Genomic DNA, 27,249 nt, shown 5'->3' with positions numbered 1-27,249 from the left:
AATTTCCCTCCTGCCACTCCTGAGAGCGCTAGAGAGGACAAAAGTTAGGGATTAAGCCCTGCTCCTCAGAAGTCTAGGCTAAAGGCAGTTCATTTTACCTGAAATTTATGTCAAGGTTACCTGATTTCGCGTTGTGGACACAATGTTGGAAAGTTATTATTACAGTTTGTACGCATCAGCCTTGCACGATGGCTCCTCTTAGACACTTTGATGGAATAACTGACGCTCAGCGGGAGATCAGCGTTGATCAAGAGCACTGCGGTTTGCAAGTTTTGGTTTCCGGAGTTTTTCAGCTTTTCTCTCTGGGATCGCTGTGGTTGGTCACCTTTTCGCTGCCGAGTCTCTGGATGGCGTAGGTGGAGGCAGGAGTTTTAAAATCAACTTTATGGACAAGGATTTAATGTTTTGAATGCAAGTGCTTCAGGATATTGTGCCAAAAAGCCAGTGAAAAGTCACCATCGTCAGTTTTGGAGAGGAGAAATGCGGAGTAAAAACGGCGTCTAGAAGGATGCTGCTGCTTGTACAATGGAAGTGAAGAACTCTTTTGCTGTTGTTGCGGTGGTTTGTCTCTTCTTTTGCTCCAGTTTCAGCCAACAACTTAACCCTAAAGGACGGAATGTGTGCAAAGCAGCGGGGTAAGCAACATCACAGAGGAAAAATGATTAAATCCGCCAACTACTGATGCAAATAAACTTTTTGCTCTCCTCCGGACGTATTTCCCCATTCTTCCGTATGCTTCATGACGACTTTTTGTTTAAAGTGGCCCATTCAGAGTGAAAAACACTTAAAAAGCACTGTGGAATACTTTGTTATTTTTGATTCTCTTGAGCAATAGTAGAGCTCGATAGCAGATCAAAATACACTCAAAATCAACGTTTCTGCAGCGTTGGCCTTGTGCTCGATTAAGGGTTCACTAAAGCGAGTAGCCTGTTAAAGATCGACTTAACTCTCTTAAATCCTCCATTACTTTATTTTTATGGAATATGAAACAATCTAAATAACACTTTATACAATATAAACATAATGTGTTTTGTTGACCTCTTTCTTTTGGCCATAACGTGTTCTTAGTCTGCTGTATAGCAGGAGGAGGAGTCTGTTAGAGAACAGTTATACAGATGTGTGCATCTGGAACACAAGTGTTTACATCGCCCTGTGGGGGGCGCTGTCATTGACCTTAATAACATTTGTGGCACTGTTTGATAACACATAGTGGTTTTATTAGAATTATAAAGTGACGTTTGTAAAAAAAAAATTAAGTTTATTACTAACTTTATGTTTTGAATGGCAGCTAAAATCTCTGTTTTTTTTTTTGTTTTGTTTTGTTTTTTACTGTCAGGCTCCTCTCAAAGGTCAAGGTAACTGAAAAGGATTTTTGGGTGACCTCTAGGATCATAGCATGCATGTTTACTCATGTAAAAGAAACACATCCAAGTCCATAATTACTAGCTGTGGCATCCAAGCTTGTTGGACTCATATGAATTTGGAAAATGTGTTTGGCAACACAACAAATGTAGTCCAGGGATTGCACTAACTGTTCCCAGCAAGATTTGTGATAAGAAATTATTTGCTTAAATATTGAATAGGTATGTTTTTGCAAAACACCTTTTTTCAGTCTTTGGTATGAATGAGTACAAAACTAAGACAGTAAAATAGAAAAGTTCTTGGAGAAAAACTGAAAAAAAAAAAAAAACACAGCAAAGCCCTACGCTTCAGTGATCAAGAGGTGAAATTGGTGCTGTGTCTATTTTGTTTTTGTCTCATCATTCTACTTTACTTCACAGGAAACCAAGTTGTCACTAGTCAGGAAAATATAACTCTTTGTGAAAATTTCTCCACGATATTTAGTTCTGGCTTCCACTGCACAACAAGTTTGACATTTTGCCCTTGCAGAAGCGTTCGCCATTCATTGTGAACTCGCCAGGAACTTGTTTTTCATATTATATCCATTATGCCATGCTCTCAGCGCTGATGTTGGAAACCTTGTTGATGAATTAATGAAAAACAGCTATTGAAGTCTTTGGCAAAGGTAGCTGGTACATGTTCAATAATGAAAGGCAAACAGAAGTGCAGCAACAAAAACTAACTGAACTGTACAACATGATTGCAATCTTTCTCCTGCAGTGCTGACATGTATTGCCTTTGTGAGGTCACAAAGGGTCAGCTCCATAGATGACGGCTAGAGTTTATCAAGATTTGGAGCAGAATGGTTGCAGAAAGTTGAATCATGCTTTATATTTTACATGCACATAAATTAAATTACATCTTTTCTTCATTACAAGCTAAAGTATACAGAGGTTAGACCTCTGATCTCTTCCACGCGCCTATTCTAGCAGGATAAAAAACAGTGCTGATCCCTGCTCATTGACAGAAAGCAAGCTGCTATCTTCAAACACTTTAGGGGAAGCTGACGTGTTGCAGGGGCCCCACAGAGGTCAGAGGCGTGGGAGGAAGGTAGAGACGCATCCGTCCTTTCCTGACAGGCCCCAAATTTCACTGCAAAATATTGTCTGTGAATATTCACTGTCCTACTTCTGAATCTCCCCAAGGGCTAAGGAGACCTAAATAACCTGATGAACTGAGCAGATTAGGGGTTAAAGGCTGTAAACACAAAGGAAAGCCCCTTATTCATGTAATTATTCAACCATGTGCTAATCATAAGTAACATGTACAATGCCTTGCATGTGTTTGCAGATCTTAGCCACATCAATAAAAACTTTGAGATCAAAGAGGCATACGTTGGGTGTGGACCCCGCTGTTTCTTCTTTTTACTGTACTCTACCCATCACTCTCCTCTCATTCGAACTCCCATAAATTCTTTTTCCAGATCACCAGGATTTGTGTGCTGCAGTGGATGGGGGCAGCTAGGGGATGAATGCCTGACACGTATGTACCAAACACATTTATCAGCACACGTCATGCTGCTCACGATGCAAGCAGGTTGAATAATGTTGCTCCCTTTTGTTCACCCAAGCTCTCTGTGAAGGCAACTTCACCTGCAAGGAGAATGAGGTGTGTGTCAGGCCGAATGAATGTCGCTGCCGTCATGGATACTTTGGAGCTAGCTGTGACACTAGTAAGTTATTCATTGGGCTGTCTACCTTTTGTCTCTTTACTATTGTGTTGAATAGTCAATAGAAAAACTTAGACTTGCTTACACTTACAAAACTTGAAAATAGAAAGTTAAATCTTGCTAAGCTTGTATTAACTGCAACTTTACATACAGCAATGTTCAATTATTTATGGTCCATAACTTTTTCCCAGACTGAAAAATCTCAACTACCATTATATAGATTGGTGTGAAATAAACTTATATCCATGTAACCCAGCAGCTACATGCTGATGACCTTTCATGTAGTGGCAATTAAAAGTTAGAATTTGTGGGTCTGATCCCTCTCATGATACATTCATGTTAGTTAGACCTTGTTATTTATCACTAAGACCAATTTACACAGCCTGCATTCTTAGCAAATTCTGCATTATATAATGTTAACACATAGTAGCATTTGAATGCTGACTAGCTAAAGAAAGCAGGTGACCATGGTTAACAGATAAAGACAGACTCTATTATATGGCCTCAGAATGAAGCCAATGTCAGATTTGCTTCTACTAGCATGTTTTCTGATGGCAAGCAAGGGGCATCTTCACTGCTTGCAAAACTACTTCCAAAAACTGAAAAAAAAAATGTTGATCCTTGTTCAATAAAAGATGTTTTAATTTTTGTAAATTATCCTCCGTTAAAGAGAAACTAAACCCCAGAGTTTAAGCCATGGTGCCTCTACCCTTGAATTAAAAAATGCCTTGAGATGTTGTGGAAAGGGTTAGGAAGGCTTATCAGCCACAACATCATTCAGTCAGTGTTGCATTTAAGTTGCTATTGTTAGCCATAGTGTCATAACTGTTCAAGGCTGGCTTACCATGAGCGTTACCTGAGCATGAAACGCTGATATTCGGTCATGTAGAAGACACAGTTATATATGTCATCAACCTTGTTTTAGAAAAATATGCTCTATTCATATTAACACGCCAAACCTCCACCTTTTGTCCGGTTCTGCTTTTACTTGTGAAGTCATAAGTTTGCATATTAACATCTTATTTTCAAGGAAAGCATGGTTTATGCAATCTTGGTCAACAGCACAACATTACCAACAATCCTAGAGCGTCACAGCGACGTCTTTAATTGGCTGATCCAACCCTCAGTGATCCAGACTTCCATGTTCTGCTTGGTTCTGCTTCTGCTTAAGAATTTTAAGGTCATTCTTCAAAAATGACAGATTAAGTTGGAAAGTGAAGATATATGGTCATGTAGAAGACACGAGCAAGTACCATAAAATCTGGTATATGAGTCGCTCTATAAGCCAGAGTCTGTGTTTGAATCCTCCAAAGGGGAAAAGGTATAAACTGTCCTCCTGTGTAATGTTTTATTCGTTCAGCAATGCCCACATCATGCACTTCTGTTCAGCTCTTTTGGTGCCATCTGTTTTCATGTAATGAAGTCTGCATCTACTTGCTATAATACAGTACTTTAGCTCTCCTTCTGTGACGAGACAGAGTTGCTTTGCCCTCCTCCACCCATCACGTTTTGTCCTTACTGAGGAGTGTTCTCTGTCAATCCAGCAGTCCACAAGTTTTATTAACTTAATGGTAAACTTCACATTTTCTTTGAATGCATGGTTATGACACGACGTAGTGAAAAGCAGTTAAAAAGTGGCACAGCCCCTGAAGATGTGGTTTGTGTTGTTATTTATTCCAGCACATTCTAAGCAGTGAAGCCAAAAGGGCCACTGGCAATACACAATGAATGGGGTCTTGTGCGGTGTGGGACCGTGGCACCTGCATGCACACAAAAAAAAAAAAATAGGTATCAAAAGTACGAGCTATACACCAGATTTTACAGTATATCATCAACCTATTTTTAAAAAAAAGACATGGTTTACTTGCAGGCTCAGGCAGCAGCACTACATTACCCATAATCCTAAAGATCAGATTAGTGGTGCTCCAAATTTTGGCTTGTGGGCTGCTGTGAGTGGAGTAAACAGTCAGGGGAAAAGTGGGTAGTAACTGTCCTGATGTCATACTGTACGTCATTTAGCACCAAATCAGCCAGTAGAAATTTTCCAGAAATACTAAGTTGCAGCAGAGGGTTTCAGTCTGTAGAGAGTTGATGTAGAAAATAAATACTTTGTGCTAGAATGTCAAAATGTGAAACCTAACTTATCAACAGTATTACTTAATCTCCATGTACATACAGCAGTTGTTATTCTGAAAAAAGTGATCTGTAAGTCTTGTTGAAATAAATACTTTGTGCTAGAATGTCAAAATGTGAAACCTAACTTATCAACAGTATTACTTAATCTCCATGTACATACAGCAGTTGTTATTCTGAAAAAAGTGATCTGTAAGTCTTGTTACTCTCTAAAGAACAGACAGCAAGGGAGCAGAGGAAGGTTTGGGGCATGGTTTGATTAACGCAGTGCTACCAAAGCTATCCATCAATATGAATAGGGTGTATTATAATACATGCTTTTGTCCAAAAATGGCTAATGCTTTTTTTAAGAAACAAGATGATAACAGCCAAAATACCAAAAACAAAGCAAACCGGTGACTTCAAAGTTACATCTTCTTTTATACTGTAGATGGATAAACCTTGGATGTATATTTTTCCATTTTGAAGCAACTTTAACAATTTAAACAATGCTTTCTATTTCGTAATTGCTGCCTTGTTTTTGAACAGAGTGCCCTGCACAGTTCTGGGGCCCCGACTGCAAGGGGAAATGTAACTGTTATCCCAACGGCCAGTGTGATGACTTGACCGGCCAGTGTACCTGCAACCACAATCGTTGGGGACCTAACTGCGAGAATGCCTGCATGTGCCAAAAGGGCAAGTGTGACCAAGAGACAGGCAAATGTACATGCCACCCTGGCGTCTGGGGCCCCCAGTGCAACAACAACTGCTACTGCAGCATCAACTCCATCTGCGATGCAATGACAGGACGGTGCATATGCAATCCTGGATGGACAGGAAGGAACTGTGCAATCCAGTGCAACTGTAACAACTCACCATGTGACCAGTTCACAGGACGCTGCCAGTGCAGGGAGAGGCTGTGGGGTCCACGGTGTGAAAGGTACTGCCAGTGCGTCCACGGCAAGTGCAACCAGGTTGACGGCTCATGTACCTGCACTCCAGGGTACCGTGGGAAGTTCTGCAGAGAGCCATGTCCTGCAGGGTTCTACGGTCAGAACTGCAGGAACAGGTGGGGAGAAAACTTGGCAAAGAGTGAATGTAGTATTTCAGACACATAAGAAATATGCTGTTTTAACAGATGCCTGATGTTCAGTTCCCCTGTCTGATCCATATTACGGTGTGGTTTTGTGGTTTGATAGGAAATAAGATTTGATATATGCTGCAGGTGATAACCTATAAAATATCTGAACATGTTGCTTAATGGAGCAGTATTAAAGTGAGGTCTGGGAGTTAGTATTCACATTATCCCATAATCATCAGCCAACATGTAAAAGCTATTCAGGTTAAGCGTTTCAGCTTCCAAGGACTGCTTTTCTCACAGTACACTGTTGCTATAAACTGAAGAGAAACAACGTTTTGTGTTATTTTTCTTCCTCTACTCAAGAGACAGAAGAAGTTGTTAAGTCAAACTACTTTTTAAATTTTTTTTGACACTTTTAACAAATACAAATGAGATGGATGATCTTTATGGTGATAAAATATATATCAGATATGTATCTCTCTCCTGTGGCTGAACACAGATGTGGACACTGCAAAGGCCAGCAGCCTTGTAAGGTGACAGAGGGGCGCTGTATCACCTGTGACAGAGGCTGGAATGGGACACGGTGTGACCAGCTCTGCTCCAAAGGCTTCTTTGGCGAAAACTGCCAGGAGGTGTGTCCCACCTGCAAAGACGGACATCACTGCGACCCTATTCAGGGCAAGTGCTCTCATTGTAACCCCGGCTGGATTGGGGATAGGTGAGAAAAAATACACATAAGAAATTTGGCAAAGAAGCTTAAAAAATGTTTTCCAGAGCTGTAGAGCTTTGTCATTTCAGCATTAAAATGTAATGGCAGTTTCTAACCAGTAGCCAGTCTGATGCCATTTTCCACACTGTGATAATGTCTGTGACTCATTCACTGAGCTTGAAATGAGGGTAATCACTACATTCCTTTTGTGTGTGATAGGTGCGAGGTGCGCTGCCCCAACGGCACTTATGGTGAGAATTGCGAGAACAACTGCAGTCACTGCTTTAATGGCATATGTCATGTTGTCACTGGAGAATGCCTGTGTGACCCGGGGTTTTATGGCACCTAGTAAGTCATGAGACACCTCATACCCAAAACAAGTCATGTTTATGCCCTTGGCCACTTTACAGTAGTTGTGCTTTGTGTGAAAAACTTGTGATTAGAGGATTGTTGTTATTTTTACAAATACAGATAAAACAGTCATGGAATAGAGATGTAAAAATCCTCTAAACTAAAAGCAGGGAAAACATGTGCTTGTTAAAAAAGAGTTGTTGTCAGTAATTCATAAACTCTCCTGTTTTATGTGTCCATTGCTTGAATTGAATTTAAAGATTTTATTTCTTTTGTTTAAGCTGCAACATGACCTGTCAACCTGGCCAGTATGGAGTGAACTGCAACCAGACCTGCTCATGTAATGACAAGAACTGCGATCCCGTGTCTGGTGCTTGTTATCTGCGTAAGGAAGGACCCCTCTTTACCAGCAACAATTTTTTTGAAAGGCTTATTTGTTTGTTTTGAAGCAGTCATACACTGGTCTTTTTCTAGATTAACATACTTTTTCAGAGATAAAAACAGTAATTTTTCTGCTTTACTAATTTACGGAAAAATAACAGTTTGTCCAAAGACCCAGATGCCACTAGTGCAGCCTGTGTATTAAATGTCTCATAGTTGGCTGTACACACTGAGCTCCAACAAACACATCTATTCAGGTCAGTGATTGTAGTGGGAGAGTTAGCGTAGTAAGGCCTTGATAGTGTTTCCAGACCAGGACCGGTGTCCTTTTTATGGCTGTGTTTGTTGGCTCTGTTCCTGTCCAGAGAGAGAGAGAGAGGAAGAGAGAAGAAGAGAGAAAGAGAGGAAGGAAGAAATAAATAGGGGGATGGTGAAAATATAGAAGGAAAGAAGAAGTTGGAAGGGGGACAAAAGGGGGAAGAGTATTAGAAAAAAAAGTTCCTATTTTGAAATAATTTGAGGAAGACAGGGACAACATAGCTGCTGCATACGGGACACAAAGTTCTCAACCAGGGGACGATTGGTCATTGAAAGACAGGTCACTGATGCTATTAAACCTTGACTCTTCCACTTTATCCCCCTTCCAAAGCATTTTCCATTCAGTATCCAGCTGTTAGCGATGACAACACTTGAACTGTCTAACAATCCATATCTGCAGAGTAAAACCCAGCTTTGCTTCCCTCCAAACTGAGGATTTGACTCTCCAGTGGAGTCATCTGTCCTTGCAAACACCAAATGCCGTCCATACTTTAGCAATATAGCGCTTATTATCTCTGGGGTGTATCCCACTTGAAGAGGGAGGGGTGCTAATAAATCATCGATGAGTTATGGTGGGGAGAAAGCTGTTTGCAGGAAATCAGCAGTGAAAGGATATGTGGCCCCAGGTTTTGAAGACGATAAGACTGATAGCTTATAATTGGGAGTGAATTTCAGCAGTCTCATTTCCTCAGAGATGCTTCATGTCAAGCAGCAATTAAAAGTCACTTGTTAATGCAATACTTTGCTCTCTTTATTATCAAGGCTACAAAAACTGCCACACTAATGAAGATTATGCACAGCTATCTTAACACTCTTTATAAATTATTTGAGTGGGAATCATCAGTAAATCATTATAATTTGCAATATACCAAGGTCTCTAGTGTTACTGATGACAGAGAGAAGGATTTGTTGAAACTGGCATTCAGAGTTGTGTGGCACACCCTGAATTCCCTGCATCTCGTCTTTCAGAGCCCAACCAGCGGATGGGTGTGATTGCGGCTGGAACCCTGGTCTCCTTTCTGCTGATTGTCCTGCTCTCGCTGCTGTGCTGCTGCTGCCTATGCCGACATAAAGACGACCACAAGTGAGTGACAGATTGGTGTCTTCACCTCAGTGGTGCATGATGGGGCCGGAGGTTTTCAGTGGGAGGCTTGACCTGGTTATGAAAACAGTAGAAAGAATTTTCTTTCACTCTTCCTCACAGGTACTAGGTTGTTAAATGAATAAATGCATATAAATTGTATTATAAGTGCTTCATATGTATTGACATTACGGAGTGAGTAGCAATGTGAGCAGCCCTTGAGCCCTGGAAAGAGGTACGGGGCCAGGTTTAATATGCCTCTTTTGAATGATTCATTTGGATCTCTTTGGATTTCCATGTCGTCATCCCTTTTTAATCCTAACCAAGACAACTCTCTACCAACAGCAAGAAAGCCAAACGGATCCTGTGTGGACGATTCAGCAGAATCAGCACTAAACTTCCCCGTATTCCACTGAGGCGACAGAAACTGCCCAAAGTAGTCGGTAAGCCCCAAAACTCTTTTTCATATCCTACCACAGTGCTTCCAAAGGCTGTTGGAGTTTATGTAATTGTCCTTTCTGGTGCATGTAGAAAACAATCTTCTAAAGTAGCATCAAGCTCAGCTCTTCGTTTGTATGCAATGCATGGTTGGATAGTAGAAGAAAGTAAACACGTCATTTTTTAAAGTAAAAGTAGAGATATCTGTCAGACAAAGGGATCTACTAGTTTTCTTTTCTGAATTAGAAATGAAAGTAGAGACTTTGAGATGGGTTCTAAGTGAAACGTAATCCTTGAACAGAATATCCCTTTTCTCCCATTTTTTGTGAAAAAATTACTTGACTTCACATAATATATGGAAGGCTATTAAATCTGAATCAGTCTGGTTCCAGATATGAAAAACAGTCAAACTAAAATATTTTACGTGTATGTTTGATGTTAGCAGTTGTGTTTCTGTTGTAAAGTTTTTGTTGGGTTTCTATTTCTATTTTCAGTGTCACTTAAAGTTCTCCCTGTCAGTCACTAGCATCACATTTGATAGAAACTGTGACTGCAGATGGGTTTCTCTTGAATGTTTCATCTCTTGCCTTGTTTCTATCATGTTTTGTCTGTTGTGCATGCCGTATGCAACTGCAGTGTGCCTCTCTTATTTTCAAATCCCCGAAGGTTGAAATCTTATTTTGATGTTTGCAAAGCAGAGCAAAATGAAGCAAAATAAATACAAATAATGATTCCCCTAAATGAACTGTGGCAGAAGTAACAAGTCCGTTTTCATATTACAAAAGTAGAAGATAGAGAAAGACGTGTTATGATGTAGGTGTCAGAGAAATAAAATCAGTCAAATGTTTTTTATGTCTTTAAAGAGGAAGTGGCAGCATTGAGTGACAGTCAGACTGAGCACCCTTCTTCAGTGCTACCTTAATCTGCCTTTAGATGATGAATAGGGTTGAAAAGTGTATGGTGGCTGCCAGGCAAGTATGGGGTTTCATTTGAAAGGAATGCACTGGTTTTAGAGCCCCTTATTATTCTTGGCACCCTCAAATGCCATGTGTTCATATTATTACAACCCTAAACTGCCCCCCCCCCCCCCCATTTTCTTACTTGTTTCCATCATCTTCCACCCCAAGAAAATTTTTTCTTGGGCTGAGGAGGAGGCTGTGTTATTAAAAGAGGGCCGGTGGTTCTCGGGGGCCCCGGTGGTGCTGAGTGACAGGCTATCAAAGGCTGCACTGTTTGGGTGGACACTGCTGCTCTGCTGCTCCATGCAGAGGTCATGTTGTCTGTGAAGATCTGTCTGTGACCCCAGTCTTTTCTTATTAACAGCAGGCAGAGATAGGCTTATAGTTTAATCCAAACTACTGGCTGTTGTTCAGGGTTCATAAATAGTTTCAACAGCTTAAAAATACACATTTTTCATCTGAATATATTTAGAAACTCAAGTGTTGTTTAAGCTAACTGCAGTGGTTATGCGTCAGTCTCACTCAGATCAGCATATTGTGTACCTCTCAAAAAGAACAAACTAATTTTATTAAATTGTTTGTTTTTGCTTAATTCAGTAGAAGACTGATGTTAAGTCAACAACACTGTCAGTCTAAAGAATGACACTTGCTGTTGTGCTAGAGTAATAAGTCAGTGAATCCACGGACAGACAGTAAATGTACAGTCATACTAATAATTATTTTATCCCTAAAAATCATTCATCAAGATGACATTTCCACATTTTCTGGCTCCAGCTTGTCAAACACACTTCTTTCGTCTGTTTTATGTCCTTGTTAACTGAATCATTCGGCTGCCAGACTCACCATTGGCTGTGGAATCTGAGATCTTTTGGTTCAAGTCTTTGACGCCTCTTTGACATTTACAGATTGAATGATTGATTAAAAAAAAAAAGAAACATGTACTTTAGTTCTTTCACGGCAGTGCCTTAGCTTTGTACACTGAAATGAGATTCTTGAAAACAGCTCCACTGAAGTCATTCTGCTGTGGAAGGAGTTAAAACATGATGACCTGATTTCTTTTCCATGTCTGAGCAGCATGTGCTGTCTCACTTATCCAGCTGATTTTTAAAGCAAAAATCTGTCTCCATTATGACTCAGTTATAAACACAAAACTAGGACAGAGATGCCTTTGTCTCAGCAGAATGGGACATTAATAAGCCTGTTTGAAATGAGCTTGACCACGTGCAGTAGGAAAGAGCCAGAGGCATATAAAGCTAGGCCATTTTAATCAAAAGGCTTCTTTAAACATATTTGTAATACACCAAGAAACCCAAAACATTTTTGGCTTTAACACTCATGAGTTTCTTCAGTGTCAGACATCAAATGTGACTATTGAGAAGCAGTTAAAGTCAAGAACAGACCTCAATACCTACTCAGACCTTTTGCATCTAGTCTCTGCTTTGTGTTTGGCTACCCACAGACGTGTGATCTGCCAACATTTAGAAACCCAAACTCTGACTGGGGCTACACAGTCCTGCACACATACATTCCAGAGGGGGCCCGATGGGGCTGGAAACAGGAAGTGGTCAAATTTACCCCAGCCCGTGTCAGAACTGTGATTTATCCACACCAGGGTCAGTAGCAACAGATGTGGCAAGAAAATGAAACGGGAACGAGGGGGAAGTTGGGGAAGACAACATTTACTCTTCTGTTAGCATAGTTTGCCTCAGAGAATTAGCCACATGAACACACAGTCACCTTTTCCCCTCCTGGTTAAACTGAGGCTGTTTTCTTGTAGTTTACATTCCACTCAACGCATAATTACTCCACGTCTGTCTTGCATTCTTTGCATCCTCTGTGTCCGTCGGTGAAGGCTGAGGGTAGCACAAATGACTTTTTTCCTCTTGATTTATCCTGGGAAAGTTAGCTAGAATTGTAAACATGTAAATGTCACATCCATGCTGCATTAAGAAGACTTTATCACACCTCTAAGTTACTTTTAAACGCATATATTACAATGAAAATCATCTTGTGTCTGCCACAGATGCACAAATAAGAGGGGTCACTGATTGGTTAAAAGGCTCTGAGCCCTCTATTCTGGATGCCCCTCAGTGTTCTTTATTTGTGTTAGACTTTACATGTAATCCTGTAACTCTAACACATGCTATTTCAGGCTGAAACATATTGTTTCTTCTTATTATTGGCAAGCAATATCCCCATTCTAAGCCCAGATTTCCACAGCTGGACCAGACATTTGAACTCACAACCTTCTTGTCCCAGCCAAGCTCAGGTCTGCTTCAGGTCTGTTCATGCATCCCCCCACAGAGCAACTGTGGTGGCGGGGCTGTGCAGCTGGGACGTGTCAATAATGCCCTGTTGTGCATTGGCCTCCATGTAGGGAGGGACCACAGCGACATCCAGTCTGCACAACAATCTGCCCCACTGGACCCTCAGTCTGGAGGGAGCAGCTTTCAAGGGCAGCAGTTGTTCATCCCTTTATACAAGTCATGTTGCAAAATGCCCATGTGTTGGTTTGTTGACTAACTTCACTGAAGGCTTTGCATAGACTAGCTGCTTCACATTCCTCGATCACACAGAGGCTATGCCTCTCTGCCTACTGCTGCAAAAGGGCAGGGATAAACACAGGCCCTACATTATTCATAATTTATTCCTATTGTTGACCTTGGGTAAATTATGTATAATCATTTAAGCATTTGGTTGAATGTATTTTATTTCTCTACCACATCCACACAATACTGATTTTTCTATTTGTAAGAAACACACAATTAGAAAAGTAGCACCAAGTTTGACTTTAGACCAATTTCAACAGCAACAACAGTCCAACTTTAACTAGAGAACAAGTTGTCACTGGTCTAGTAAGCAGGATATCCCAAAATATTCATAAAATGAGTACCCTTGAATTGAAGACCACTCTCCAAAATGATTGCAACCCTTGTTATTGTTTGCCTTTTTCCCTTTAAACACATCTGTACTTAGTTATTGTAGACATGTTGCACCTGTGTAGACATAACCCACCCTTAAAGTAACTCAAAGACAAGCTTTTTTAAAGAACAGTGGTTACATCTATGTAGTAATTAAAGGAAAACTCTTGTCTTGTTTCTTACATGTCAGCAAGAATTTCAAACACATCCTCAATCTGAGGTGGTGACTTCAGTTAAAAGCTATAATTTTAACTTGACTGCTTCACAGAAAACAAAGCAGGGTCCTTGGAAATTTGCTTTGTGCAAACATGTCAGTACTCAAAAGAATTCTGTGGCACACATGCACACGCTGACCCAATTTTGATTCAACCGTGACTAAATCTGGCTGTTGTCTGAGAAAATGCTGAAAGGCAACAACAGAAAATCATATGATGTAAGGCAGGCAGATGGGCACAGAAAGCAACAGAATAACATCAGATGTCTATACTTGATTGAGTCTATGATAAATAATAACCAAGCAAGTTTTTGATCTTATTGCGCTTCTAGAAATCACCAAGTCTGCAAAAATTAGTCTCTGGACCTCTTAAAGTTGTTCATCTCTTCATTCAAGTGTCAAATAACAACAAAGAAGCTAGGATTTGTCTCTGGTGGGTCTTGGCACAGTGTAAGGGGAGTTACTCCACAGAGGGTTTATCTGAGGTCTAAACAAACGGATGGACCCGTGTGTCATCGGGCATGTAAACAGAGGCATCTGATGTGGTTGGTCGTGTCGAGTTAACGCCCAGCAGAGCTTAGGCCAAAACTGCTCTGTTCACGCCAGATGGGAAGATCAGCCGCAAGTATCCCTGTATCCCCCAGAAACCACAGCTGTCCTGACACTAAAGGGTCAGCTGAATGCTGCAGTGTCTGGAAAAGAGGGGGTGGGGGATTAATAAAATGAAGAATGAGAGAGAGAGAAAAGAAGACAGTGAGGGGGAAATACAGCTTAATCCACATATGGTTTAGATGACCACTGAACCTTTTTCTGACCAATTTGAATCAATACTTCTGTTCTATGTAGATGATGTTCTACTGTAAATTTCTGTCTCAAGTCTTTATTCTAAGCTAAATTACTGTTTCCTTTTTGCCTTTCTGAATAATTAGATGAGGCTGAGGTCAGTCTAATCCAGTTACTCCCTGAAGATATGAATTAATTAAAAAAACAAACAACCCCTTAAAGGAAACCTTGACTTTTGTATGTTTAGTGTACTAAAGCATTCCTTAAACTGAGAAAATATTGATTGAATGTTCCACAGTAGCTCATCAGTAGGGACTTGGGTTGGCAACTGAGGGGCCAGTGGTTCAAGTCCTTGTCAGGTCAAGTCTGGAATTGGGGCTAGTTGCTGGTAAGGAGCCAGTTAACCCCCTAAATATGACTGTTTTAGCAAGGCTCTGAACTCCCAATTGCTTGGAGTCAAAGTCCCTTTATCATGACATTTCTCCATAATGCTTGTCTATAGATATTGTGCTTTCAGGCCTATGAGTGTAAAGCATGTCTCACAATAACAGAGTGAAAAGTCTCATTTCCTTTGGGATTACTAAAATGTATATGAATGAATTTAAAGTTTGATTAGTATAAAATCTCCCTCCTGTCAGCTGGGCCTGCTTTTCCGTGATGTTTAGACCTTTGTTAGCTCACATATAAAACAAATAAAAGCCAGTTTTTCTGCAGACTCATTTAAAGCAACACTTTCTAAAACTCTACAGCAGTCATGCAAGTGAGTGAGAACAGACTGTTGTTCTTGTAACATGGTACAATACCCTCTGGCTGACCTATTGCCTTCTACGTTTGTTTTCTGTTCTCAGTAGCCCACCACGACCCAGAGAACACCTTCAACTGCAGCTTCATCGAGCCCCCATCAGTGGCCGAGCAGCCCTCCCCCTCATCCTGGTCGTCCCAGGAGTCCTTCTCTTCCTTTGAGAGCGGAGATGAGGGGCCAGTTTACTGTGTGCCCCATGAAGGTGAGTCATCGTAGGAAGAAATAAACACTTTAGTTATCTGGAATGACGCACATAAATTCTTAAATTGTGTGTGGCACGGAGGAGCCCTTTTTTAGATACAGCACACAGACATGCTAATAGACTCACTTTTCTGAAGACGTCAAGATCCCCAGTTTGACCGTGCTCTGACTCACCCACTTCTGTAAATCTCATTATGGAGATAGCGTCTTTATCATGTGCCATCTAGGCCCAGGTCTCGCTTGAGGACAAGGAGAGTATAAACAGGAAATGAAATGGTCAAGTCAGCATATGGCACTAATCCAAACAGTGACTAACTCCTCAAAGTTTGGTGGAAAATACTGATTCCATCAGTTTCTATTTTAAAGTCTGACAGTGCAAGTCAGGTTTTGTGTTGGGGGATTTTTGCATGTGTTGTGTGAATAATGCATATTTCAGTGCTCTCTTCAAAGTTTGTTTCTTGTTATTTTACTAAAACGGTTGAAGAGTTTGAATCGATTGCTTTCAGACACTTGTGCTAAATGATTACTGTTTAAAGCATGAAAGGGTTTGGGATACAGATTGGAACTCCAGCTTCAAGTCTGTGTAGACAAATTAAGCAGCATTATTCTGCTTTTTTGGTGTGAAGGAAATAATTTCACCTTGCTGATGGAAGCAATAAAATAGTGTCATTGCTGAAGTGAAAGTCATGGTTGATTAGACTTAAAAACTTGTTGGCATAATGCATAATGACCGTTTAAAAAAAATGTACTGTCACTTTTATTAGCAGAGCTAAAATTCATAAAAAGCAGCTTGTATATTTATTCATCCATTTGTATTTGTAGACACTTTATTTGTAAAGGTAAATACTGAAAACCTTTATTGATAAACAGCAGTTTTACACCACACCTATAGTGACCCCAAGCTGCATCTACAGTGTAATAAAGTCTTAAGGTAAAATGCAACAAGTCTAGTATCATTTAGTTAGCCCACTGACTCCTAAATGTCAGTTGCCAAAATGGACTTTAACTTTGAGTATTAAATAGTCCCTGACAAAATCCTCTCGATTTTTCATTGATCTACAGACTCAGTGAATGAAAGCAAGGAGAAGCGGAGCCCTAGCCCAGCAGCAGAGAAGCCTGAAGCTGACGTAAATGAGGAGGATGCAGGGGAGTACACCTCCCTGAAAGACACAAGTGTCACAAAGCCAGAGGGCAACGAGCAGCCCTTGCTCAAGTCATCTGATAGTGAAGGCTCAACCAGTGGCTCCGAGTCCGCTGCTGCAGCCCTCTACGCCCGTATTGCCCGCCTCTCCAAGCAGTCCAAGGAGGATGATGGGAGTGGCAAAGATGGAGATAGCACTCCTACACCAGACGCTAAGCGCAATGGAAAGCCACCACCTTCACCTGGCAAGCCCAAACCACGACCACCAGACCCATCCACCAAGCCCAAAGTATCGTGGATACATGGAAATACTACAGGGTCTCCCCAGCTAGAACAGCAGGGGCAGGGGGGAAATAAGTCACTTTCAGTGCCAAAAGAGAAAAAGAGGAGCTCCAGCGATGGCTCATCTAAGAGCGAGGAGCGACAGAAAATGAAGGAGAAGAGCCGTGAACAAAAGAAACAGGAGGCAAAAGAGGCAGAAGTCAACGGCTCCCCAAGCAAACACAAAGGTCTGCGGGGTAAGAAGTCTGGGGATGAGCACAGCAGTCCCAGTCACATGGAGCACATCAATGGTGTGGTTCAAAATGCCCTCAAGAAGATCAGCAACTTTCATAGCTCTTCATCAGAGAAGAAGAGTGTCGACAGTCCAAAGGAGACCCCTAAGGAGCCACCAAAGAGCCCCAAGGTTATCCATCCTCACATGAACTCTGAGGCTGCCACACTCTTGGCTGCTCAGCTCAAAGAGAAAACCCAAAGTATCAACAGGAACGAGGGCACAGGTCTTACAAAGACCAATGGCCTCTCCACACCTAAGGGAAACCGGGAGAAGCCAACACCTCCACAGAAAGCCAAGAGGACCCCATCCAGTGGATTAAGTCAGCAGGGCTCTACTAAGCCCCTGTTGCCCACCTCGAGCAGCCTCCAAAAGATGGTGGCACCCGTCACCAACGACCAAGGGACCCCTGATGTCACGAGCCCGGAGAAGCAGGACTTGAACGGCTCAAAGGCAGGGGATTCAATGTCGGATCCTACACCAAAGAAGACTCCCATAAAAAAGCCTCCCAGAAAGAAAGGCAAGGATGGTACTTTGGAAACATCAGAAAGTAAAACACCCCAACAAAAGACAGCCATTATGCCACCACAGGTGGTAAAATAAGTATTTTAAAAAATGCACAGCTAAAGTTTTTGATGGATTTCAAAGAGACTTAAATGGATTTGTCAGAAGACAAACCACATAACTCATAATCAAGGAATTTTAACATTTTCTGTGTGAGTGTGCTGTGACTCCAGAACCAGTCAACAGAGAAAAATGTTTTTTGAATGGATGGCACAGTTGAGTCGGATTGGTGAGTTGTGATAATGCCCTTTGTACACCATTGTTTTTCTTCAAGAATCTTTTTTATATATCTACTACATACCAGTCACACACCACAACCTGTGGCTCAGCAGGACACATCTGTGAGGACAGCGGTGCACAGACGTACTCCATAGTGTACTCATCTCTATTCAACCACCACTATATTTATACATAGATTGCTCTTGAGGTTGAATAATAGTCATTTTCTATGGTGATGGAAGAATTGCTTTTTTTATGTATGCTTTTCAAAGGTACTTAAGGTACTAAAATAATACTCAGATTGAACCCATTGAGGAACGCAAGCTGTTTTTCTTTTTTTTTTTTCAATGTTTCCAGCATTTTTTAGGGACCAACAGGCATGATTACAGCTCCATCCTTTAAACTACAAAGAAACAGCTATCAGTCATTATCTAAAGACTTCTTTACCAAAAGCAACACTTTCAATTTTAAGCCTATGATTCAAGGCTTTTCTCAAAAAAAAAAAAAAAAAGTTGCCTTTTTGTTATCTGTAGACTTAAATTTTGGTACCCAGACATGTTTGGTCAAAACCTAACAACCTCTTTGATCTATCTACAAATGAGGCTGTATAAAACATTTTTAATTCTTTATCCACAACAAATCACCATCAATCATCTGAACCAAAAAAAGAAAACCTCAAGCTTTACTGCTTTCAAATCCCTTCAAACACAGCCTTTTCTCTGTTTTACAGCAACATCTCCAGTTTCCTGATGCTGTATTTAAGAAAACATACAAACAATTTCCTCCCTGTATACATCAGAAGCAATAGTTTTGTTAATGTAATAGTTGTTAATGGCTTTCTCTACAGAATGAGGCTGCCTTGTGACTTTTTTTCAGTTAAGCTGAGAAACTAGGTCAATATCTTCATTGAACATTTTTCCATTTCACATGAATTTGTTTATTGTGTGCAAAAAAAATGTCTAAAATTTTTTGTACCTTAAGGGTCAAATTATCTTAAGCTAGTAGAGTGATGCTAACATACTGGGGTGCCTTAGCATCACGTTTTAGGAGGAGGCCAAATGGTACAGTGCCTCAAATGCCTCAACTGTGGATCAGTTTAAGCAGAAGAAGCTATATTTTCCATCTTTTATGTCAAGTGTTAAAATAAAAAAGCTGACAGCTTAGGCTCTTTGAACTGGATTAATCAATGTATCAGTAGGACAAAAATTAATTACAACTATTATTTTTAGCTATTTGTAAAGTAGCATTCAAAACACCAGCTATGACCAACCAACAATAGGTATGAAGAAGGACAAGCAGCTATAAGCATGTTTATTGCTGATGGATATGCAACAGCCATAGCTAATTTGAACCCTCTCTTTGGTTTTATTTGTTTTTATCAAGGTACAATACATTTCTTCAGTTATTTTTTCAACATTTTCTACTTGTATACATTGTGTACTTTTTATTATCTTTGTAAGCTGTGCTTATATGACCTTTTTTTGTCTTTTTGTTTCTCTTGGTGTCAATGAACAAGCTTTCGTTTTGTTTGCTTTTTTCATTTCGGTAGTTGCTTATATTTGGCTCTGAAGCAAACCTACATTATGAGTACTGTTCCCCCTGTTAAGTTTACATTTGCTTTGTAATTGTTCTCTGTTGATGTTATTGTTTTTGTAACACTTAACTGCATGACGCAGAGTGTAATTATATGGCATTGATAGCTGCACAGGAAATCTCTAACCTTCTTCCTTCCCATTGTTGCTTTTGCTCCTATAGAAACAATTCATACAGAAAGGATTGTACAATATTACTATGATACCACTGTTGAAGCAATAGCATATATGAAAGAAAAACATAACATTGTATAATATGAAGTGGCATTTTTTTAATCTGACTGGCTCGTGCCTGTCTAAAGGCTCACAGTGCTTTTTTTGTAAAGAAGGGCCTTAAAAGCTGCAGAAACATTACCAACTGTAAAGTTTATTTTGTCTTATGTGCCAACCTTGGTTTCCATTTGTGTATGGTCATTGAATTGTTGTGTTCTCATTTATTTTTTGGAATAAAAAAGCATTACATGTAGCTCTAGTTGACCCAGACCTTTTAAACTCAGTCCTTATTTAACTGGCACAAAACGTCATTGCCTGCTAACTCAATAAGATCACATTAGTTATGACTGGGTCATGACCTCTCCAAGGCATCTGCTCCCAGTGCTTTTATCAAGTGTGCAATAACAGGATCAACAAAGAGGTAGAAGGGATGTATTGGGTCACATAATTCTCTTATTGTATTCTTCAAACAGATAGATTTAATTGCTCAATGATATTCACCACGTTTCCTGTGGACGAAGCAGGAGACCTACAAAGTTATTTGGTCACAGTGGCCCTTCAAAGAGCCCAAGGGAACCAGGGAACTGTGCATTTGGCTCCTTCAGGACGGTGGGACAAGAGCTCCTTTCATGGGGTAAAAACAGTGGAAACTCTGTGCTAAGGAGTCAATCACGCGCTGCATATGTGTCCTCTTTTGGCAGGGAGCAGAGGCATATAGCAGGACTGGGCCACAAGGCAATAAAGGAGGATGAATGGATGGATATGGATAGGTCATGTGATGGGTAATTGAAACCAGAAGGCGAAATGGCTTTGTTTTGGGTTCTACGCTCTTAACATGGTGTTCTACTTACTGTGTACATACATGTTATACATCAGTGAATAACACACTAAGGGAATATATTTCCCCAGACTGATATATAATAAGCCTTTGGACTTGTATGGGATTTATAAGTCAAGAAAATGTTCTGACCAGATGTTTTTTCTATAAAACATTCTAAAAAAAGATACAGTTTATTAAAAGGTAAGCACACTACAACTGCTTACCTTTGCTGTGCCTTGGGCATATGAAGACACATTGTTGTCTTTTAAAAAGCATCACTTAAGGGATGCAATGTCAGTAGTACTATCATATGGGTCTAGACAGAATATCTCAAATGAATAGATGATCATTCATAGTTAAGCAGATATTCCTGGTCTCCAGAGGATGAACCCTGGGACCACCAATGATTACTGTTCACTTTTTTTTTCTGTGGCAGAAATATTAGACAGAAATTTTTGCTTTTAGTTTTATTGAGTGAATTTATGGAATTCCTGTTTGTTTGTTTTTTATTTCCTGGTCCATAGAGGATGAACCATGGTTACTGCTGTGATCCTCTAACCTTTCCTCTTGCATATTTTTGAGCAACATTTTTCAATTGATGTGTGAACTAGGATTGTCACAATACCAGAATATTAAACTTTGATTCAGTTGGAGTAAAAATATCTGTTACCTTACCACAGCAACAAAAAATGAAGCTCTAAACACCCAATTTTGGTATGCACGAGTTTTCATGCAATTTTTGAAGGACTATTTCTTTTCCTATGATAAAAGAAACAGGGTATTTTTAAAGCATCAATACTTTCAGCTACCATCAATCATTAAAATTACCAAGACTGTATAATTTTTAAACATGTTAAAATATGACATTTTGTCAACCTTTGTCTAAACTCAAGTTACTATTCCTTTTCCCCAGAGCAAAAAAACATAATGAGGACTGTTGATTCTCTCGTGTTTTGCTCGTGGACTTCAGCTTGACTTTTTCAGTGCTTGAATGCCTGACAAGCTCCTACTATTAATGTCCCAAGAGTATGAACTGTAATCCATCAACTGTGTCCATCAACTACTCCTTTCTTATTTTACTTTTCAGAAAAACTCTCAATATTGCTGGTCCCAAGAGGATAAACCATTATGAATGTCCTGCTTTTAGCTGTACTAGGAGAGGAGTTTCAGGAATCGAATGTATGGGAAACTGTTGAATGCTTCAGCATAATTTCTGTACAGGCAGTCATGGTCCCCAGATGATCTATCTTTGAGACTGTTGTGATCTTTTGACCTGTTTTAACCACTACGAAATTGATATTTTAAGTTTTATGTTAAAAGTTAAAAAAATAAAACCTGTATGAAATTGAAGGCCATATCCACTGGTGACCGTTGGTTCTCATAGCTGGAATTGTCATTCTTGCACAGAAGTCATCAGGTTAAGGATAGTGGAGCAGACACGTTCAACTTTATTGTCTGCTAAAAATTAAAAAGTTGATGTTGTAATTTGGAGTATGATAGCTTTCTGATGTCATATGCCCTACAGTATACAGTACCTATAAAAAGTATTCACCACCTTGGATGTTTTACACTTTTATAGATTTTATAAATCAAACAAAGTCCATATAATTTGGATTTTTTTAACAAAAAAATGACAAAAGAACTTCTTTAAAGTCAAAGTGAAAATAGATTTCTAAAAGTAATGCCAGTGAGAAAAAATATGTACAGTAAAATAAGTGACTGCATAAATATTCACCACCTTCGAGTCAGTATTTAGTAAACACACCTTTGGCTGTTATCACAGCACTCAGTCTGTGTGGATAGATCTCAGTCAGACTTGCATATCTGGACACTGCAATTTTACTCCATTCTTCTTTGCAAAACTGCTCAAGCTCTGTCAGCTTACAGAGGGATTGGGCGTTTTTTCAAGTCCAGCCACAAATTCAAATTCTACAAATTCTCTATTGGACTGAGGTTTGGGCTTTGACTTGGCCACTGCAGAACATTCACCTTGTTGTTTTTAAACTATTTCTGAGAAGCTTTTGCTGTATGCTTTGGGTCATTAGCTGTGTTTCCATTACAGTTTTTCGCAAAATAAAAGCAATATTTCTTAAATTTTGACTAAGTACAATTTCGCTTTGAATGTGTTTCCATTGAAGGGCGTTTTGTATGTAGAGTCTCTCCCATCTAGGCTGCTGAAGCTTGTGACTCCTTAGGGGTAGTCATAGGTGTCTTGGTGGCCTTGCTCACTAGTCTCTTTCTTACACGGTCACACAATTTGTGAGGATGGCCTGATCTGGGCTGATTTACACGTGCCATATTCCTTCCATTTCTTGATGATGAATTTAACTGGACTCCAGGGATGTTCAGCACTTTGACATTTTTTTGTTGTTGTTGTTTTTATCCATCCCCTGACTTAAACTTTCAATAAAATTTTGTCTGAGTTGTTTGGAGTGTTATTTTGTCTTCATGGTGTAATAGAAGCCAGGAATACTGATAAAACAGTGACTGGACCTTCCAGACACAGGTGTATCTGTACTACAATTACTTGAGACACATTCATTGCACTCAGCTGATCCCCATTTCTCTAATTTTGAGACTACTAGCACCAATTGGCTTGACCTCTGTTGAATTAGGTCAATCACTTTAAAGGGGGTGAATATTTATGCAGTCACTTATTTTATATTACTTTTTTTATTTCATTGATATTGAAGAAATCTGATCTCACTTTGACATTAAACAGTTTTTTTTGTTCTTGTTTTTGTCACAAAAAAGCCTAATTGTATTGATCATGATTAATTTAGAAAATGAATTAAAGGGTTAAACATCCAAGGTGGAGAATACTTTTTATATGCATTGGAACTTTTCAAAGCCTCACAAACTGAGAGGACTGGTCTTTTCTTCCTCCTCATGGCTCAGTCTAGTGAATATGTTCAATTGTTTGGCTCAATTTGGAGCCTGCTCTTAAGTTTAATTTAGCCACCAGCCTCAGTGTCTCCAAATCAATCTTCCTTCTAACATCCTTGACAGTCTATCAGCCAAACCTCATACTGGAATCTTCCTCAAAATCATTCCATTTCTTATGTGACAATGGCTTTAAATCTGATTCATTGCCAGGATGGAGTGGAATGTTGACACAACTGTCTCCATCTGCTCGTCCTCCACTGGCAGATTCTCTCAGCAGATTCTCAGCTGAACACATCGACACATGTTATCCGGCTTCTCCATGTTGTGTGAGAGGAGCTCAGCTTTGCATTGGATGGTACTGCGATGCAGGATAAAGCATGTTGACTGAGCATGTGTGGGACTTGTGATTGATTTTTATTCCTTCTGCTTTTGAATGGGGTTAAATGGGAGAGGCCTGTGCATGATTATGAAGCTTGGCCTTTTCACATCCCCTCTGCAGTTTGCTAAGAGTAATATTTTGCTCATTTTATTGACTTGGTGTTGAAGGTTGACGTGTGAAACATAAATTCGTTTTGGCGCTGCAACACAAGAGAACACAAAGGAGTGACTATCCAGGATGGCGCAAAGCGTGGTCAGAAAGTCGGGGTTAGAAGTGTGGGAAGGGGGTTCAGTGACATGTCGGCTGCCAGTCTAAACATGACTTGGAGCCAGGTTGCCTTCAGTGTGCCAAGTCTATAGAAGCAGTGGGGCTTTAAAACTCAGGCCTTATGAGTCAGCCAAAAGCCCTGGACTCAGAAAACCTATTCCAGTCCCTGTATTACCATGGCAACAGGAACAGATTGGAACCACATCTGGTAGCCATTTCAGTCCTGCAAGGAGAGGAAGAAAGAAATTTATGAGTGAGGGGGAAAAAGACAAATATTTTCTGCAATGCAAAGCAGAAAGAAAGTGGAGTCAAGTTTCACGTTAAAAGGGGGTTGAAAATATTAATCCTACGTGGACTCAGTCAAGAGCAGTTTTTGGTGCCTATTCAGGTTCGGAAAAGGGTCCCAGCTTTTCTTCATATGAATTAAAGTCTTATGGAAGTCTGAAGTACTGTAGAAAGCATGTATCTAGATTAAAGACATGCTAAGGAAAGCCAAGCTCTTACGAAAGCTATTTCTGTTCAGTTCCTTCTTCATTCTGAGCACCTCTTGTTGAGTGGCTTATAATGTTAGAGCACAATTAAGAAACATCAGTGTTAAACAGTAAACCTGTCGAGACTTAGAAGACTCTTTTTGCTGCAGAATTCAAACCATTTCTTCACAAATGTGTGTCTATTGCAGCACAATTTCCTAAAGTGCAGTCATTTCCCAGGCTGATTTGTTGCATCAGACAAGACCAGAGGAGATTTGCGAACGCTGTTTTTGTCTCTCATCCCTGTCGACTGGCTGTCTGCGAGAGACGCTGTCTAATTGCAGTCCTCCTTACACGTTAAATGTTGTTTCTCAGCCCTGTGGAAATGCAGTAACTATGAAATGACATTTACTGGAAATGGAGCTGGTGCTTTTCCTGAGCCAAAACCGCTGAGAACTGAGGTCAGTGTGCAACCAGAGGGAGGGAGGAGAAACAGCACCAGAATCAAACGTGTGTTTATAGATTTCCAGTGACATCGACTCACTCTGCGATTTAAGACCGTCATTATAATAGACCCGAAACTCCCCAACAGTGGCACGGAGCTAAAAAAAAAAATGCAGCTCTTAATGCACAAATTAAGAGCAACCGCACAACAAGCCGACCTCCCAAAGAGATGCTTAGTCAGATGGGCTGGTGAAGTGCTGAAACTAGGTCAAAAGAGCGGAAACCGAGCCTCAGATTTGTATGGGACCATTTATCAGAACTGTGATCAAAGTCAGTGTATGAGACAGAAAAACGAATATTATTTCAACCCAATCTGCTGTGTCTGTGACATCCCAAACCACTTTGTTAGAATAATGATGCATCTGTCTGGCTCAGTGTAGGGACATGGAGCTTCTGGAAGAGAAATACACACATTTTTCATCTTGACTAGTTTGTAAATGTTCACAAACACATGAATATGAACAGTCAGAAATGTAATTACGCCGCTCTCTCTATCCAAACTCCTCTCTCTGTCTTTTTTTTTTTCCTTTACCCTCACATGCAGGGGTGTGCAAACAGTTGTCTGGGACTTCAAATTGCCCTGGATTTTTCCCCCTTTGTCAGCACAATTCTGTGGAACGAGTGCATCAGGGGAGAAGATTTGGACAGCTAATAGAAAGCAGATCAGTCAGATGCTCTCTCTCTCTTTTTATCCCTCCTTCTCCTTAGCCTATTTTCCCCTTTCCTTCATTCACTCTCCCCAATCCTTTATTCCCTAACACACCCATCCATCCGCTAGCCTATCTGTGTAGTAAAGTGGGACTTCAGACTTCATAATGTGGCTTGAGGTTTTAGCTTTCACATAATTCCACAGGCTGACCCAAACTTTTTTCTCCCTTCTTTCCTTTCTGCCTCTTACTCACTTCAACCTGGAGCCGCTAAAAGAGAAACCTGTTGGTTTATTCCAGATATTGGGACGGAAAATGATCACAAGACTCGACGCTTCTGCCCAAACCGAGGAAGGAAAATAAGCAGATGGCTTGTGTTTTTATGCACCGAACCCCAACTGTCCCGACAATCGGTCCTGTCTGCGACCGATGAACTGTAGCGAACAACAGCTTTGTTGTTTGAGACGCAAACTTTCACCTTAAATGTTTTGCCAAAACCAGTCACAGAAACATGTGTCTTGCAGAGTTGCTCAGCTTCAGCCAGAAGAAACATTTCCCTGTTTTTAAAACTGCATCTGATTTGTTTTATCGCGTCTTTGTGACTCATAGGTCAGGATTATTCACACTTTCTTATCCATGACTGAGACTTTGAAAACAGCCCTAAAAAGATATAAAATGCGCTCCAACATCCATGTAAATGCAGTGTAAATGCCTGCAGCAAACTGGGATGTGAGTGAAGTGTTTGCTGTGTATTTACCATCACTGTGGCTGTATACTGGTGTGTATGTGACCCTTGCAGCCCTGTTCTACTTCACAGGACAACACTGGAGCCATTATGGGGAGCCATGTGTTTCTGATTACCCCGGCACAGATTAGAGGGAGGGGAGCAGCAGTTGCCGTCTGCTTTGCCCCCCACCCCCTTCGGCTTCTCTGATGTGGCCGGCAACTGGACATTCATCAGTGCAAATCCCTCCATCACCCTCGCCTCTTTTCCCACCTCTACAGAAACCTTCACATCCGCCTTGGTGTCACTACCAGCCCCATCCATCACCTTATTCTTGTGCCCTGTTTAGAGATGTAAACACTGGAATCTTTGTCAGTGAAACTCTTCCTGCTTGACCTACATATGGTGCCAGAAGCAGTAAGCTGTCACTGCTCTGTTCCTGAAAATGTGCTCGCATTGCTAAATCATAAAACACTGTTGTGGCTCTGTAGCTAGACCACAGAAGTGTTCAGTTTCTTGTTGATTCAGCAATGCAATACTGACCTGACCTCCGTAGGGAAATTCTTGTTTGGTTTGCTAACCTCTGGAAAAGTCAGAGGTCAGGATGAGATACTGAACAGGGTCCCAGAGAGTGTGAGGAATCAATGATTTTCTCAAGTTCACTTCAGCAGGGTCACCAAAGCTCATGAACTGAAATAAAAAAGACTGTTGCAATGTGCTATAAGTGGTTAAAAGGCCACCTCTAAAGAGGGAGAGCATTTATTTTATATCCTTTATGCGTGTCCAGGAATCCTCAAACATATATACAAGGAATCCTTTTTAAGATTACATCTCCAAAATACACTGCTC

At 40.5% G+C, this 27,249-nt stretch overlaps 1 protein-coding gene across 1 annotated transcript; it reads left to right on the top strand.

Annotated features, from left to right (window-relative positions):
- Positions 1–22,532, top strand: scarf2 (scavenger receptor class F, member 2). The gene is made up of 11 exons (XM_041787471.1): positions 1–635; positions 2,825–2,883; positions 2,972–3,073; positions 5,732–6,251; positions 6,763–6,981; positions 7,192–7,320; positions 7,605–7,708; positions 8,992–9,106; positions 9,449–9,546; positions 15,267–15,422; positions 16,484–22,532. The coding sequence occupies exons 1-11, from the start codon at positions 526–528 to the stop codon at positions 17,716–17,718; spliced, it is 2,847 nt and encodes a 948-aa protein (XP_041643405.1). The 5' UTR covers positions 1–525; the 3' UTR covers positions 17,719–22,532.
- The last annotated feature ends 4,717 nt before the right edge of the window (positions 22,533–27,249 follow it).

Source organism: Cheilinus undulatus, linkage group 5, assembly GCF_018320785.1.
Source record: "Cheilinus undulatus linkage group 5, ASM1832078v1, whole genome shotgun sequence".
Lineage (NCBI taxonomy): Eukaryota > Metazoa > Chordata > Actinopteri > Labriformes > Labridae > Cheilinus > Cheilinus undulatus.
Note: the sequence above shows the minus strand (reverse complement) of the source record. Positions and strands in the feature narration are given on the sequence as shown.

What these genes read in the sequence shown, in the direction of transcription:
- scarf2 (XM_041787471.1), top strand. Translation starts at nt 526, where the DNA reads ATGGAAGTGAAGAACTCTTTTGCTGTTGTTGCGGTGGTTTGTCTCTTC. An exon ending in AATGTGTGCAAAGCAGCGGG is followed by an intron (nt 636 to 2,824) that starts GTAAGCAACATC and finishes TTCTTTTTCCAG; the next exon opens with ATCACCAGGATTTGTGTGCT. An exon ending in AGGGGATGAATGCCTGACAC is followed by an intron (nt 2,884 to 2,971) that starts GTATGTACCAAA and finishes TGTTCACCCAAG; the next exon opens with CTCTCTGTGAAGGCAACTTC.